General features: G+C 34.5%; 1 protein-coding gene across 1 annotated transcript in view; it reads left to right on the forward strand.

Annotated features, from left to right (window-relative positions):
- LOC144963698 (G-protein coupled receptor 12-like) overlaps positions 1 to 17,500 on the forward strand; it is a 35,025-nt gene that overhangs the window by 6,013 nt on the left and 11,512 nt on the right. Inside the window, exons 2-3 of the mRNA XM_078897653.1 lie at positions 2,536 to 2,691; positions 10,597 to 10,923. Coding sequence (XP_078753779.1) covers positions 10,685 to 10,923 — 239 coding nt within the window. The 5' untranslated portion in view covers positions 2,536 to 2,691; positions 10,597 to 10,684. The remainder of the gene's footprint in view (positions 1 to 2,535; positions 2,692 to 10,596; positions 10,924 to 17,500) is intronic.

Raw genomic sequence — 17,500 nt, forward strand, 5'->3', positions numbered from 1 at the left:
TTCTGAGATGTAAATAATTCATGTCAACTTTCATTATACTATATTATATTCGTTTTTATATCGCCTCCGTGATGGCGTTGACCCCGCTATAATGATATAAAACATGACTTGCCCATCCTGATTTAACCAGTTAATTGCCGTAATCTGGAAAGACACGTATTTAAAAATTTGGCCAGAAAACTTGTCCTTCAAATATCGATCGGTTTAAGTGACCCTCATCCTGGCAAAAGTTCTTAAACCTGGGACTTCGCAAAGTTCCAGGGTTGAACGTTTTTGCCAAGACGAGGGTTATTTAAATCGATCAATATTGTGAAGGACGTGTTTACTGGCCAAATTTTATAATAAGTGTCTTTCCAGATTACGGCAGTTAATTGGTTAATGATGTTTGGTGTTAAATTCCTGCTGATAACTATTTATTGCAATGGCTTTTACAACTCGCTGCTCGCTTTGATCCATTCTTTTCTTTCATTTGTTGATTCTGTAATAAATGCTTTTTGTCCCATGGTGGGCCATTTGATTCATGCACAACATCCAGACTTAATGGGCCAAGATAATATTTTCGAGACCCACTCGTAGGTGATTGTCTTTTGGTGCTGGAGAATCCGACTGTAGCCATCGTTAACATATAGATAGTATGCGCTTGGCTAAGAAGCTCATAACATTGCCATCCGGAAGTATAACGGACCAACACACAAAACTGTGTGTATCCATGAACGTTTATAGTCGGGTTACTACAGTTCAGTGAGCATTACTCATAAACGCGGATGGCAAAAAACAATAACAAAGACCTGAGTGACGTCATCTTCGAACTATCTATAGCCTGATACTGGAACCCTCTAGGACTGGCAGTTTGACGTCATTTTTTAGGTTTGTTTAGCGTCTAGTGAGAGTTGTCGTTAGTAGAGCTCAAGGAAACAAGTTATTTCATTGGTTGAACTATTGAATACAACTCACGATTTGTTTTCTTTTGTGGCAAAAGACTGGCATTTTGACGTCATTTTTTTATCAGTGTCAGGCTATAACTTTACGATGGCTACGATCCGACCCTATATTTAAGCTTGATGCGGTACATGGTCTGTTGGTAAGACACTCACCTTCGGACTGGAAGGTACAGTGTTCATGTCTCGCTCGGAGTGGCGCATAGTTGAGTCCCTGGAAAAGACTCTTTACTCACATTCTCTCACCGTACTCAGGTCTAAAATGAGTAGGGACCGTTAACAGCGTTGTCTCCGTCCGATAAAAAAAAAAAATTAATCGCCTAACATGTGACATGTCTCGTCCTACAAGTTAGGTGTTGCTGTTGACCGGTAACCTCTTTTAAAACGCTTTCAGCACGTTTAGTGGATATTGTTCTATAGGTAGTATGCACTTGGCTAAGAATCGCACAACATGGCCATCCGGATGTATAACGGACCGACACACAAAACTATGTGTAACCTTGAACGTTTATAGATAGAATGCGCTTGGCCAAGGAGTTCACAACATTGCCATCCGGAAGTATAACGGACCAACACACAAACTCTGTGTAACCATGAACTTTTATAGTCTGGTTAATACAGTTTAGTGAGAACAACTCACAAACGCGGATGGCAAAAACAATAACAAAGGCCTGAGTGACGTCATCTGCATACTATCTATAGATAGAACGAAGATGACGTCACTCAGGTCTTTGTTATTGTTATTTTCCATCCATGTTTATGAGTATTTCTCACATAACAGTATTATCCAGACTATAACAGTTCATGGTTACACAGAGTTTTGTGTGTTTGTCCTTTATACTTCCGGATGGCAATGTTGGGAGCTTCTTAGCCAAGCGAATACTATCGAGACCGTGGGCGACGATATCAAGACGCTCCGGTCTGTTAGACTTTTCAGTCATTAAAAAACATTATTATGAGCTTTGTAAGCATTGCCAAGGCTGCGTTCTAATTCATTAGATCCTGCTATCTCAATTTGACAATGTCGGTATTTTCATTATTCGTTATCAACTGCTGGCATTTATATCCGTGAGAGTCTCTTGGATCAGTAATCAAAGATTTCGCCTTGGAGAATATGGTCATTTCACCAGGATACATAGATATAATGATTATAAGCAAAAACCATTCTCTCTCTTTCTCTTTCTCTCTCTCTCTCTCTCTCTCTCTCTCTCTCTCTCTCTCGTTCTCTCTCTATCTATCTATCTATCTATCTATCTATCTATCTATCTGTCTATCTATCTATCTATCTGTCTATCTATCTATCGATCTATCTCTATCCTTCTTTCTTTTTTTCAGTCTGCCTGTCTGACTCTCCCCCCCCCCCCCCCCCCCCTCTTCTCTCTCCCCCCCCCCCCCCCCTTCTCTCTCTCAATATTTGTCATATATATATATACGCTGAATCATACAAAAACGTGAGAATTGACCGATTGATGTGAACGAACGCCATAATAAGAGTTGATCGTGTGGTGGTGATTTTGGAATACTTGTCATTGATAGAATATCAGCATTTAAAGGGTGTGCGTGTGCATTTACATGTGCTTTTTATTTCTCTTTTCAGGACTAACTTTGTTTTCATCCTGTTTCGAAAATATTGTTTATGTCAGTTGTCCCAACAAAGTCAAGGCCGGTAATAGGAACGCCGCTCAATTCGAACAGCCAGTTAATTGGAACGCGTCTCAGATGGAACATCTGATTAAATGGAATGATCAGTGAGGTTAATGAACCTTTTTTTAGTCATTATTAACACCAATTTTTTTTTAAAGTAACGATTTTATTGTGACGGTTTATAATTACCATCGCCATTGAGTTTAAGTCATTTACAATTAATTCCTTTTGGTCTTATTTGCATGACTTTACCAATTAAACCTCTTAGAGAGCAACGGTCAATCAAGAAGAGCACGTATTTTGATGCAAATGAGTCCTTGCCAAGCATGCCGCATTGGATGACATTGTGTAATTTGCTGTAAACCATGGTAAACAAATTTCGTGTGTCTTTGTTTTATATTTGATGGATAAGTAGTAAGAGTGTAATGATATTAATTCTGTATAATCTGAGGGGTTATTTGATGGTCACTCATTCTTTTTAGATCCGTCATCATGGCGATACGCTATGGGCAAAATTTAAGTCAGGCAACAGAAATAAAGATCTGTATCACTTGTGTATAAAAAAAATAATCTATATACTTTTTATTAGTATCAGTGCAGAGTTTTAACGAGTTTACAATGTAAAACCCTTAAAACTGTGGAGTGATCCTCGACAATATTGGAGGTTTCCACAAGAAGAAGAAGAAGTGTACAATGCTACAATTACTGCATTGCCACAGAGGCTACAATAAGGACTACACGTATGTTTCTTGATATATTTTCCAGTTACGAAGGTATCCAAAAATAAATAATTTGGAAAACCACTTAACATAACATATGGCATAGGGCTAGGGATAAAATCCCGTGAATGCCCTTAATATTAATTGTAATGCTAGAAATATATTGATTGAAAGATTACAATAATGATACACGTGGTAAAGATAGTATATCAACTTAAATTTACGCATGTATGTGTGATGGACAAACGTACATCTTTAACCGTGACATGCAAAGACACACACACACACACGCACACACACACACACACAAACGCACACACACACATATACATCTATACATAATATAGAAGATAACCATAATAAGGTAACAATGCATAATATTTACATACAAGATTGAAAGTCATGTCAACAGCAGTGCAAACAAGTATTATTCGTCATATATAAATCTCCCATCATATACTTCTCTGTCAACTAACACCTTGAAATAATCCATAGATTTTGCATTCTTTGTTTCAAATTCCAAATTGTTCCATTTCTGGACAATATGAATACCGAACCAGTTTTGTCTTATGTTTGTTTTGCATCTAGTGACAAACATCTTAAACTTGTCCCCTCTATTAAAAGTAACATTAGAATATGAAAAAAATATCAGAAAACTCTATCCTATCCAGACCGTGTACCAATCTATAAACCTGAATTAAATCCCCACGAATTCTTCTATATTTCAAACTTGGTAAGTCAAGAAATTCTAACCTTTCCTTATAAGATAAATACTGTATGGCATGAATCTTTTTGGTAGCTCTCCTCTGTACACTTTCAATACTAATAGATTATCTTTTATATAATGGGCTCCAGATGCAATTTCCGTATTCTAGAATTGGTCGAACGACCGATTTATACAAATACAAAAATATGGTTTTATCAAGACTTATAAAGGTTCTATATATTATTCCCATCATTCTGTTTGCACGGCTTACGCAATTATCAATATGTACATCAAAATTCAAAAATGAATCAAAGTAACTCCCACATCCTTTTCATAAGGCACAACGGAAAGTAGATTTGACATAGAAGTATCGGTAAAATAATTATAACATGGATTATCTTTTTCCTATATGTAAATACTTTACATTTCGAAACATTAAAATCCAAATGCCATGCTGTAGACCATTTGAAAAGTGAAATTATATTATTTTGTAGAATGTTATGTATGATGTTCAGCTGTACTATAGATCTTCGTATCGTCTGCAAACAGTTTACAGGCTGAATTTATGTCACATGGTAAATTATTTATATATAAAAGAAATAAAAGTGGTCCCAATACGCTTCATTGGGGTACACCGCTAATTACATTCTTAAAATCCGACCCCACCCCATTGACAATGACTCTTTGTATTCGATTATTAAGAAAGTCTGTAATCCAGTTAAAGATATTCCCTTTCAATCCATATGCTTTTAGTTTAATGAATAATCTCTCATGTGGTACAGAATCAAAAGCCTTGCGGAAATCAAGATAAACAATATCAATGCATTGATCACGATCAATTAACTTGGTAAAATCCTCCATCACTTATAAAAGTTGAGTAATGCATGATCTTTTTGGTCTAAAACCGTGCAGGTTATCGTTTAGCATCGTATGACTTTCAAGAAAGTCCATTATTCGGTCTCTTAAGATAGACTCCATAACCTTACAGAGTATGCATGTTAAGCTGATGGGTCAAAAGTTTGCAGTATCCAATTTGCTGCCCTTTTATGAATGGCAGTAACATTGGCTTGTTTCCATGAAATGGGTAAGGTTCCAGATTCAAGAGACTTATTATATATTGTTGATAGCGGCGGTGATATTTCAAAGGCCACTTCCCTCAGTAAACGCGGATGAAGGGAATCGGGTCCCATGCTTTTAGTCACATCGAAATTCAACAATTTGTCTTCTTGTGTAATATAAAAATCAGGAACGTTTAATTGATTTGTAACATTGAAAGTTTGTATATTTGTAGTATCTTCTTGAATCAACACAGATGAAAAATAATCATTTAAAACATTAGCTTTATCTATATCCGAAGTAACCTTGGCACCATCATCTTTCAGTAAGACACTAACACCTGGTCTCCTTTTCAACTTTCTGTTGACATATCTCCAAAAGCCTTTCGGACTATTCTTACATTCGTGTGCTAATGTACATTCATACTTTTTCACAGCATTTTGAACCGTGTATTTGGTGTTATTTCTAACCTTGACATAATTATGAACATTATTTGTTGTAGGATACTTTTTGAATATTTTGTATAATTTATGTTTCTTATTGATTGTACGTTTAACGTTTTTTTTGTCAACCACTACGGTTTATTAGATCTAACATTTTTATTATTTCTTAATGAAATATGTTTAGATTCTTTACATTTTAGTTTGTTTTTAAAAAACACCCACGCTTCATTCACACCGTAGCCTTCAAGAGCATCCCAATTGACTTAATTGGAACGTTTCCGGTCTCATTGCACTGTTCAAATTAAGGAGTTTCGACTGTATTGGATTAAACCGAAAATCATCAATTTCACACATTTTTTTTCTTAATGTAACCTTCAACATTCATAATTCCTTCCTATGTACATAGAATTCACTTTATTTTTTGTGGAAAAATACAGCATTTTCTAAAACCTGGAACAAATTAGAAGCATGATAACCACATAAGTACAAACAACACAAAAGATGGGCAAACTATCTCTAATTACTTAAACCTCTTTAATATAATAAATATGTAAAATCGATTTTGGTAGATATTGTGTAAACAGATCACATGCTGGATCACAACATTCTGGTGTATAAACATAATTGAATTGCTTCTAATTTGATGTGTTATTTTGTATTGTCAAGCTCTCCTTTCAGCAAACTAACGTAGGTCTAATTAATTTGTGTTATATTTCTATTGCCTGATCAATTCCCTGGACCCTAATGTCTTTGATTTGTCCACGCCAAGTATGCTCACCCCTTTGTTGAACCAGTTAATTGTCGTTCTCTGGAGAAAAAAAAATCAAACTCGTAATTAAAAAATTAGCCAGAAAATTCGTCCTTCAAATATCTATCGATTCAAATGACCTCATAATAATATTAGAAGGATGAGTTTTCTGGCCACATTTTTTAATACGCGTCTTTCCAGGTATGGCAGTTAACTGGTTAAATTGAGATAATTCCTCTCCAGCATTGATAAAGGTGTTACGAATGCAATGTACAAATAAAGTCGAACGAAGCAATTCATTTCAATTATTTTGATATTGATCTACAAATTACCATCTTTAAAGGAAGGGGATATGTGTGTGGGGGGGGGGGGGGAGTAGTGAGATGACTAGGTAAATAGGTAAAACGGTATTGTGCTATTATCATTTTCTAATCTTTTTTTTAGTGCAAGAATCTTTAACCTTATTGCTCACATTAGCCTTTTTTTCTTGATTGATGCGAAAGAAAGATAGCCCTTAAGGATAAATTTTTAAAAATCAATTTCGTCAAAATCACAAATTTTATATTCATAATATCAGTAAAATTTAATAAACTATACCTTGTTTACAGATGTTGGTATAGCAATCAGGAATACTACATAATTATCACCAAAAAATAAAACAAACAAAAAATATATAAAACTTGTGTTTGCCAATGAAAATATATAATCAATATAATTTTATTCAATTTTAAAAATGTTTTTTTGAAAACAACTCACTCTGTATGCATTAATGGTATACATTTGTAAATACGTCAATTTTTTTTTAACATTAACATTTTTTCTGAACTTTCGGTCGCGCACAGAATAGGATGTATCATTAAATAGTGGTTAATTGATATCCTGTCCTCCCAGAGGAAAAGAAAACTTTTCAATACGTTTACTTTCTTGGCAACTAATGAATAGTCGCTTCTCTTGTTCAGGAAGCAATAAAAAATTAAAGACAAAATGATTTTACATTAATTAAAAATAAAAACAAGAACAACACATACAATTTGTTTAATCGATTGCATTAACTTGGCCAAAGAATTTAATTTTCAATTTTCTATGTTTTTAGAGAGAGAGAGAGAGAGAGAGAGAGAGAGAGAGAAAGAGAGAGAGAGAGAGAGAGAGAGAGAGAGAGAGAGAGAGAGAGAGAGGGGGGGGGGACTATAAAACAAATGAAGAGAATATCGGTGATCAGGCAGACAACGCCCATTCTAAATCATTTCTTAACATATTTCAAGTAGGCTAGTTAATGATGTTATTTAATTTGTCAGCAGGAAAGAGATAAATAAAGAAATAGATGGATAGGTAGGTATACAGGTACATAAATGAATACATATTATCTTAATATGGTCATGCAGCCGGATTGAGATTAAACGACAGGTGCAGATATGATTTTTTAAAAATTGCTTCAATGGAAAAACCAACACTCATGCCATTAAAGCGACAGGCTCTTCGATGGAAGAAAAAATTGAAACGATGCCCAATTTCAAATTGGGAGCCATTTTTGAATTATGTGTGTGTATTGTATAAACCATACCTAAATCACTAAAGAGGCTGGGAAGACATGGAAAAAGCTGAGCTGGCTGGCCCAGGACAGAGATGCCTGGAGGGACTTTGTTGGTGCCTTATGTTCCAACAAAGAACGAAGAGGATAAATAAGTACATCACGTTTAGTTTGTTCTCCTTTATTGCTGGTTGAGGTTTGATCTCAAAACTCGCTTTGTTGATTCTTGGGATTGGATCGAATACCTTTTATTGAAGCTTTTACTCGTAAAAGGAAATCTAGTCCAGTTATCAGTAAATCTGCCAAAGGCATTCAACTATATAAACACCCCAAGGTTTAAGTTATATTACCAAACACCGACTGTTGGGCCCCGGGGAGTTGAACTATTACTTATGATGACAATCTTTTTTATAAAATCTTTAAATCTGACCCTAAGTCAGAACAAATTTTCTACGTGTCTAAATGCTTATAAAAGATATATTATAACATCAAGTTGGTCTTCGATATTAAAAATCTTTTTATTGCGTCGGATACAAGATCATAATCTTACTATTTCATCTTCTACACAGGGGGCCTACAATTAAATTATATTGATTTACATTTTCTTTGGACGCATAATAAATTTGTAGTTTTCTCTCAAAATATGCTCCGATTGGATAAACGAACGCCAAAACAAAACATTAGATATTTTCGACGCGCACATTAATTTGTTGACAAGCACACATTGATACAGATGGAAACAAAAGGTCATGGGAAGTGAATATAGTGGATAGGATACTTTTTAAAAATGAATTCAAACACACATCGCACAACCATCTCTCTCTCTCTCTCTCTCTCTCTCTCTCTCTCTCTCTCTCTCTATATATATATATATATATATATATATATATATATATATAATATATATATATATATATATATATATATATATCCATCGATCTATATATCTATCGATGTATCTTTCTTTATTTCTCTCTTCTCTCTCTTTCTCGCACATCCGTTCTCTCTCTCACACGCACACACACACACACGCACACACACACACACACACACACACACTCTCTCTCACACTCTCACTCTCACACACAGACACATAGTCATGTGCATCCATCACACAATCAGTAGATTCAGGACATACTCTTGATGGAAATGCCAATATACAAACAATTACAAATGACAGCTCCTCCTTTCGTCATTATCAAAATGAAATTATGTTTGTTCTGCCCAGGGCAATCAAATTGTAACTCTCATGGGATAATCAAACTCATGAATTCTTCTCTTACGAATATGAATCTATTCACATTGCTTCAATGACAAGTCGAATAACAAACTGAGACAAAGCTTCAACTCCTTAGAAGTATTTCATAGGTTCTGTGACCATCAATTATTAGGAATCAAACTTGTCGGAAATGATGTTGTGTCAAGGTAAACATTACAATTTCAAAGAAGTGTTCAAGAATTTTACGTCAATCCGTCACTTCACTGAAAGAGGACATGTTGCAATTATTTCATTTTTTAAACAAAGAGATTAATCTAATATACTATTCTATGTGTATGGCCCCATAAAATGATAAGCAGTTAAAATTCGAATAAATAAATAATGAATAAATAGATGAATAAATAATTTATTTATTTATTAATTAATAAGAGTAAGATTTCAGTAAATTCTTTCAGGTCAAATAATATATTCAAGAAAAAAAAGATTTGTGTTAAATTGCCATATTATATTCCTGTACTCACGTGTAAATGAACTCTACCTCCCTTTTCCTTTGCAAGAATGTGTTTAACTTCTATTTTCTGTTTAAAAGTTAGAAGAATTCAAAATGCGTGCAGTTTTTATGCATTTAGTGAGAAGATAATGGTTCATTACCAATTTTGAGACATTTCGCAAACTTTCAGATGACCTATAAAAATAAAAGAGTCCATTTCTAGCTAGATATAGTTTTGGGAGATATTTTTCCCTTAAGAATCATCTCTCTATTATGTATTGTAATATTTTTTTAAATTCGAATGCATAATAGTTTGTAAACATTTGAGTGTATATGTCTTGGTTGGAACTCCGCTTATACTTTAATGTAATGTTAAACTAAGTACACTGATATTATGCCCTTTGAATCTTCATCTGTTCACTATTGGAACCCTATTTGAGCCTTTATTTTACTTTTTATTGCACGCTTTCAATCGTAAATCTATAATTTTTTGACCATCCCATTTTCTACTTTTTTACTGGCGCTGAAATGACCTAAATGTGTCGCAAGCGCTGTTAAAAAAACCGTTAAAAGCAAGCAAACAAGAATATAAAAAAATACCAGAAGGCACGTTTTATTTAAGAAAAAAACCCATCTGCTATTGATGAAAGTCCCTGGGAAGAATAGGTGAGATTGAAGTCTCAATGCGAGACTTCTAAGCAAAATTACAAAAGACACGTCCCCTTCCTGCCCCGTATGTCAACACCCAATGAAACAATAACACGCCACTTGCTTGAATGTCAACCTCTTGATGGTTCGGTTAAGTAAGTACCAAGTTGTGGGTGATTCGATTCAACGTTAACGTTTTCTGGTCAAAATAATACACGTGTTTTCTTAGAGGACAGTTTTATTGAGCCTTGGGTAGCTCGAATGCTTTCATGTGTTTTTTGCGTGACGGAGCATCAACCGCTCAAGGTGGTTTTTTGGGGATATTTTTGTTGTTGTTTTTATTTATTTTTATTTGGGGGGGGGGGGGGGGGGGGGGGGGGGGGGGGGGGTCTCACTTACAATAATTACCTATCTCTTGAAAATGATAAGAATTGTGTTGATTTCTTTTATATTTCAGAATATCCAAAATAAACCTTTACATCATGAGAAAGGTGATTTGAAATCGCTGTGACCATCACAGCACGTCCCTTTGAAGCTGCTTGCACATGACCATGACATCGTCATCCTCATCATCTTCATCGTCATCATCATCGGCTTCAGCCCAGTCTTTCGATAACGTGGTGTACTGGGCCCTCAATGATTATGGCGTCACCCTTGTGGATATCGTTGTCGGTGTTTGTATGTTCATTCTGGGATTTTTCATTGTCCTTCTCAACTCCATCGTGCTGGATACAATGATCAGGCAACAGTCGCATGTGGATGTGCTCAATATATTGATCGGCAGGTAATTATCTGATATAATTAAATAATTTGATTGGTGATTTCTTTTTAACTAACTCATCAGCAAAACCTGACTTTATCGGCAGTTGGCTGTGGCTACTTATACCCTTTCGTTATAAAATTTTTCTGAGACGAATCATATTATACATAATATTAAAGCTACAGGTTTTTTTGTTGTTTTTTTTTCAATTTGGAATGCAAATAGCAGTTGAAAAAAAACTATGCACATGCCAATTTTCCTTTCGATTGAGTGGCTGAGTGTGTGTTTCCATCTTCGAAAAGTACCAAAAATACACCAGGAGAGTTGGCAGCACGGCAGTACATGACATACGTAGGACGGGGTTAATTCTTATTGTTCAAATTTTTGTTCTGCAAATGCTAAAATCTATTCTGCTGTACTCTGATAAAAACGCATTTTCTACATTTTCACCCGGAAAAAAATACATTAAAAGACTTCGGACAATTCTCAGGTATAAGAAATTTTGAAAAGTTGTGGGTCATTTAGATTGATCGATATAAGTATTACGACGTGAGGGTTTCCAGGCCAAACTATGAAAAGGTGTTTTGTCAGTTTATAATAATATCCATGAGTTTAAGACAAGTAAGCAGCCATTAATATCATTAGGCCTTTGGAACCGGAGATTATCCCGGCTTCTATTGCGTGAAAAGGATAGCAGCAATTGCTTGCCACCCTTTGGATATTATGCGAATCTATCCCAAAGTACTTTCCGCCAGATCTAACAGACCCAGCTACCCAATCACTGCTGGGTAGAAAGGAGAATCAGAAGAGAGGAAGAAAAAAAACAATCTCGCCTTCACCCGGGATTGATCTTGGTCTCTTTGTGCGTGAAGCGAGTGCTCTATCAACTGAGCTGTCGGCACCCCATAATGACTGGGTCTTGTCAACAAACCGACTGGGGGGATTTTGTGGATGATTGAAGAAATAAGTTATAATGTAATGTTTCAATAATCGATTTTTCAATCACAGAGGTATGGCATGTAATAGCCAGTTTTGCGTCAAATGTCTACTTGAGATTAGTCACGTATAACATTATTATTTTGTATTAAAGTTTTGTTGTTTTTTCAAATAAAGAAAGCATCCGTATCATTGATGGACATGGAGATAGCTATGACAAAGAAAATCGAATAAAACTGTATTTGTTAAAATGAGGGATATGAATCGGGACTGTACAGTTCCAAATGTTTCTTTAAAGAACGTGTTCTTATTAGCCTAAATACGTTCGTTCATACGTTTCCAAATAATAAATCGATAATCATTGTTCTCTTTGTCTACATCGTTATGCAAGCAACATTTTGGGAAGAATATATGTTGAAATTGTTGTCAAATGCAATGAACTGTATCTCGCAAACGTATAAAAAGTCGCAATGATATGACGTGACAAGAAGCAAACGCATTAAAAACTAAATTGTGATATGTTAAAGAAATAAATTAATGGGAGAAGTGGTTTATTTGATTCGATTGCTGTCATAAATTGACGATATTGTCATCAGAAAATATCGATTTTATTTGATAAAGATGTCCTTAACAGCTATTGCACACACTCTTGCCCCTTTGATCAGCATAATCATTATTGCTTCTTCAAAATAAAATTCAAAGCTATTTGCCGTTTAATGGAGTAGTGAAAGCATGGATAAGAGGGCCAATGATTATTAATGTGCTTGAAAGTTAGAAATGGAAACAGTCGTCTGGCCATGACACGAAGCAAAATCATATCAGAATTTTCAATTTTTTAAAACCATTAATCGTTGCGTATTCAGGAGAGAAGAAGAATTCTATCAGTCTTCAAATAAAGATACAAATAAGCGCGTTTTTGATATTACTGTTTGACATGCTTTTAGGTCAGTATAATATTATGCAAATGAAATTTTGCAATATTTTTAGCAGTAAAATAAACTTTTTGGATTTTTTTCTCTCATAGTTCATTTTAAATCTGTCGATATGTGTGACCTACTACCCTCAAAACGGTATTATGCCGGGGTGATTTAGGTGCTCAAAATAAGACATCCATCCATCCATCCAATCCAATATTTTAAGATGTACAAGACATTCCTGTCCATTATGAAAATGTTATTTACAGTTCCAAATAGTGTGACATTAAGACCACGTAAACTATTAATGAAGCAGTGAGAGTGTCTCTCTAAAGTGCGGCTATGTGGTCTAGTGGTATGACACTCGCTTTCGGATCGGAAGGTCCTGGGTTCGAGCCTCGCTCGACGCATAGTTGAGTCCTTGGAAAAGACTCTTTACTCACATTCTCTCACCGTACTCAGGTGTAAAATGAGTACCTGGCCGTTAACAGCGTTGTCTTTGTCCGAAAAATTGTAATATCGCCTAACAGGCGTCATGTCGCGTCCTACATGTTAAATGTTGCTGTTGACCAGGGACCCCTTGTAAAGCGCTTTGAGCACGTTAAGTGGATATTGCGCTATATAAAGCTCAATGAATTATAATGAAAAGATTTCAATTCTCTCTTTACGTCCATGGAATAAACTTTATTAATGGTTTATTCACCTTAACAAAGCCACTATCACATTATCTCATTCGTCTGTAGAGTTTCATTCATCCTATCTTGTTGATAAAGGGGAAACCCGAAACGTCCACACTATCTGTCTTCGTCTAATGAAGCTTACAATTCAATACTTATCGTTATTTTTTCCTTCGAGCTTCAAGCAGCAATATTTTCATCTTTACGTCAATGACAAATTACTACAGATTCTATTTCATTTCTATGGTATAAAAATGCATCGCAGTGGACACACATCAAGATAGTAAATACCATAGACAATAGACACACCTCAAGATCGTAAATACCAGGGCTTTGTGAAATGATTTAGTTTCATCTAGATTGTCTTTCTTATTTCTTTCTTTTCTTTTTGTTTTTTGTTTCGGTTGAAAAAAAATTCTCTTGCTGACCTTAACATATTAAAAAAAAAGTATTTAACAGCTTCAAGAAAAAAAAAAGAACAAAATACCAAACACGGAATGTTTCGGGCTCAAAACCCAACAACAACAAAACAATTAAAACATAAATACATGACTTAAAAATCCGTTTATCTGGGTTTTGCAAGCAATGCATTTATGTTTAAATTGTGGGGGGTTGTTTTTTTGTTTTTGTTGTTGTTGTTCTTGTTGGCTGAAAAATAGATTTTAGTTCGACATGTTCCGTGTTTGGTATTTTGTTCTTTTTTGAAGCTGTTATATTCATTTATGTTTATTACGTTTTACAGTCCACAGCTTCTAGGGGCTTAGTATCACAAAAAGGTGGTAAGGTGGCTATGTGGTCTTGTGGTATGACACTCCCTTTTGGATCGGAAGGTCCTAGATTCGAGCCTCGCTCGGCCCATCGTTGAGTTCTTTGAAAAAGCTCTTTACTCACATTCTCTCACCGTCCTCATGTGTAAAAGGAGTACCTGGCCGTCAACAGCGCTGTCTCTGTCAGACAAAAAAATGTAATATCGCCTAATAGGGGTCATATCTCGTTCTATATGTCACATATTTGGTCAGGGACCCTTTGTAAAGCGATTTTAGCACGTTTAGTGGAAAAAATTGCCATATATAAAAACTCAAATTTTAAAAGGTAGTATTTTCAGATTCACAGAAAAAATAATCCAATAGGTGAAGTGGCAGCTTTGCGTGGGGAAATCACTTTCAAATGATTAAATTATATGGAAGCCTTTTACCCCCTGGGTATTGATTTAATCTCTCTAATGTACCTAACATGCAATATGATACAGGCAAATACAAATTGTTATCCTCAATGGAAAAGCATACTTATTTATTTAGGGATGATCCTAGTTTGCATTTTTTTAAAATATTTATTTTCTAAAATGGAATGAATAATATTTGGATTTTAAAAATAATATTCCGATCCTCGCTTTCCTTATTCTCCTATTTGTTCTCTCCCCCCCCCCCCCCCCCCCTCCTCACCACAATCTCTGCCGCTCTTCATTCTTCTTCTTCTTCTTCTTCTTCTTCTTCTTCTTCTTCTGTTGCGGAGAAAAAGAGTAACTCATCTAAACTTTTCATATGACTGAGAAACATGACAAATACTTCATATCTACGAGAATGTATATAATTTGTTTATGTAGGTTTAGTTAATGAAGAACAAAAATGGTGATGCAAATACGCTGTCTTTGTCAAATGATGATGTAATCCAAAATCAAGGTTTAGCCATCTACGTTGATCTGGCTTGGGGCGGCAGAATTAGAGAAGGATGTTTCAATAGGCGAATTCCAGGGAGAATCATAGCCGATTGCAGCATTCTTTGGAATATTCCTTCTTTTAACTTGTTGCCTATCAGGATTTCCTTTCCCTAGAGAATTCCACAAACGTGATTCTGGACAGGTAAAGCCTTGCAGACATTGCTTTCATGCGGTCTTCCATTCACTAAAAGTTGTTTTGGGATCTCTTCAAATCATCTTTGTTGATGAAGGTCGATGAGTTTTTTAAAATGCTTTAAAACATAGATCGTTTCTTCTTTTTTTCTCGTTCAACAATTATTGAGTTTTATCATTATTTTACACAATTTTTTGACACAATATTTGTGTGATATTATCTATGACTTGGCCATTTTTCTATATAATGTTATCATCTTCGTGATACCTGTCCTCGTGATTTCTTGCAAAGAACTTTATGAAATTTTGCATTTAATATTGACAATGTTGCATTAAAAAACAAACTATTTTTGAATCGAATGGCTTAATTTTTACCCTTTCACGCTTCCCTCCCCCCCCCCCCCCCCTTTCTCCTCATGTCCGTATTCCATAGTATTGCACTTTGAATAAATAATTTACTTCCTTTTACTACAAAAATAGTCATCAATATTTCATTATCTCCCCAAAAGCTTTCAATATAAAACTCATTTCATTAAAACCTCACATTACCATCACAAAACAATCTATCATTAAATTATATTTAGATACTTTGTTTTGACTAACAATTTCCCCTCAGAGTTGATGACAATTAAAAAAACAAACAACGTGAATTGTTAAGATGAGAATTTACTAAGTGTATGATATATTACATAGTCATATTCATTTAGGGAGAGAGAGAGAGAGAGAGAGAGAGAGAGAGAGAGAGAGAGAGAGAGAGAGAAAGAAAGAAAGAAAGAGAGAGAGAGAGAGAGAGAGAGAGAGAGAGAGAGAGAGAGAGAGAGAGAGAGAACCTAACCTGTGATCATTTGTTTCTCAAAACATTGAAATCAAATCAACCTCCAACAGTAATTAAATGACTCTATCTATCAATAAATTGTAAATTTTGCAAATTAAAAAAAATTGTAAGCTGCACAGCAGAATGTGGCAACTTTTTTGGATACAAAAATATGGTTTCCTGTATTTTTAAATAATTCATACCAACGTATACTTATTTGCACGTCTGTTAACCCAAAATTCTTATGGGCTCAGCGGCTGAATACTCTCAGTTCAACGCAAAATATTGTCTATTACAACAACGATAAATCAAGCCCATTATTGAGTTCCGCGTTCAGACCTGCAAATATGTACACGCCATTCCATACAGTACTGTAGAGGGTAAGTAATAACATTGATTAATTAATGATTTGGGTCACATTCACTCTACTAGTTAATAACAGTGCTGTTAAATTTGAACAATGCAACCTCCATTAGATATAACAGTTCATTATGACAACCTCTAAACGTGTACTTTGAAATATTCGAGCTGAGCCATAGATATCAATAAATTAAGAGATTTGACTAATGGTGTGGAGATAATGGCTGGCTTTCTGAAAGTTGAGTTCATAGAACTCGTACCTGATTTTGTCAAGCGGTTTTTGCTGTTATCTAATAACTTCTTTTCATAAAAATGTTGTCTTAGCCTACTTTAGAATTATTTATTTGTTTTTCGTGTCGTGGAACGATTATATGAGCGTCATCACATCATTATCATGATTCTCCTCATCAACAACAATATCACAACAATCACAATAACCACCATCATATCACCATCACAACAACAGATAACAATACAAACACCACCACCGCCACCAACATCATCATCATCATCATCATCATCATCATCATCATCATCATCATCATCATCATCCTCATCATCATCATCATCATCATCACCATCGTGATCATCATCAATATAATAATGATGGTGATGATGATGATGATGATCATGATCATAATAATAATAATAATAATAATAATAGTAGTAATAATAATAATAATAATAATAATAATAATAATAATAATAATAATAATAACAAGTACAATGGTAATAAGATAACTAATATTAGAAATAATAGTAGTAATAAGAACAATAATGTTATTATTATCATTATTAATAATAATAATAATAATAATAATAATGATGATGATGATGATGATGATGATGATGATGATGATGATGATGATAATGATACTAATAATAATAATAATAATAATAATAATAATAATAATAATAATAATAATAATAATAATAATAATGATTATGATAATTATAATGGTTATGATGATGATGATGATGATGATGATGATGATGATGATGACGATGATGATGATGACGATGATGATAATAATAATAAGATATTAATGAT

This window comes from Berghia stephanieae, chromosome 2, assembly GCF_034508935.2.
Source record: "Berghia stephanieae isolate SIO BIC M18660-M18661 chromosome 2, UCSD_Bste_1.3, whole genome shotgun sequence".
Classification (NCBI taxonomy): Eukaryota; Metazoa; Mollusca; class Gastropoda; order Nudibranchia; family Aeolidiidae; genus Berghia; species Berghia stephanieae.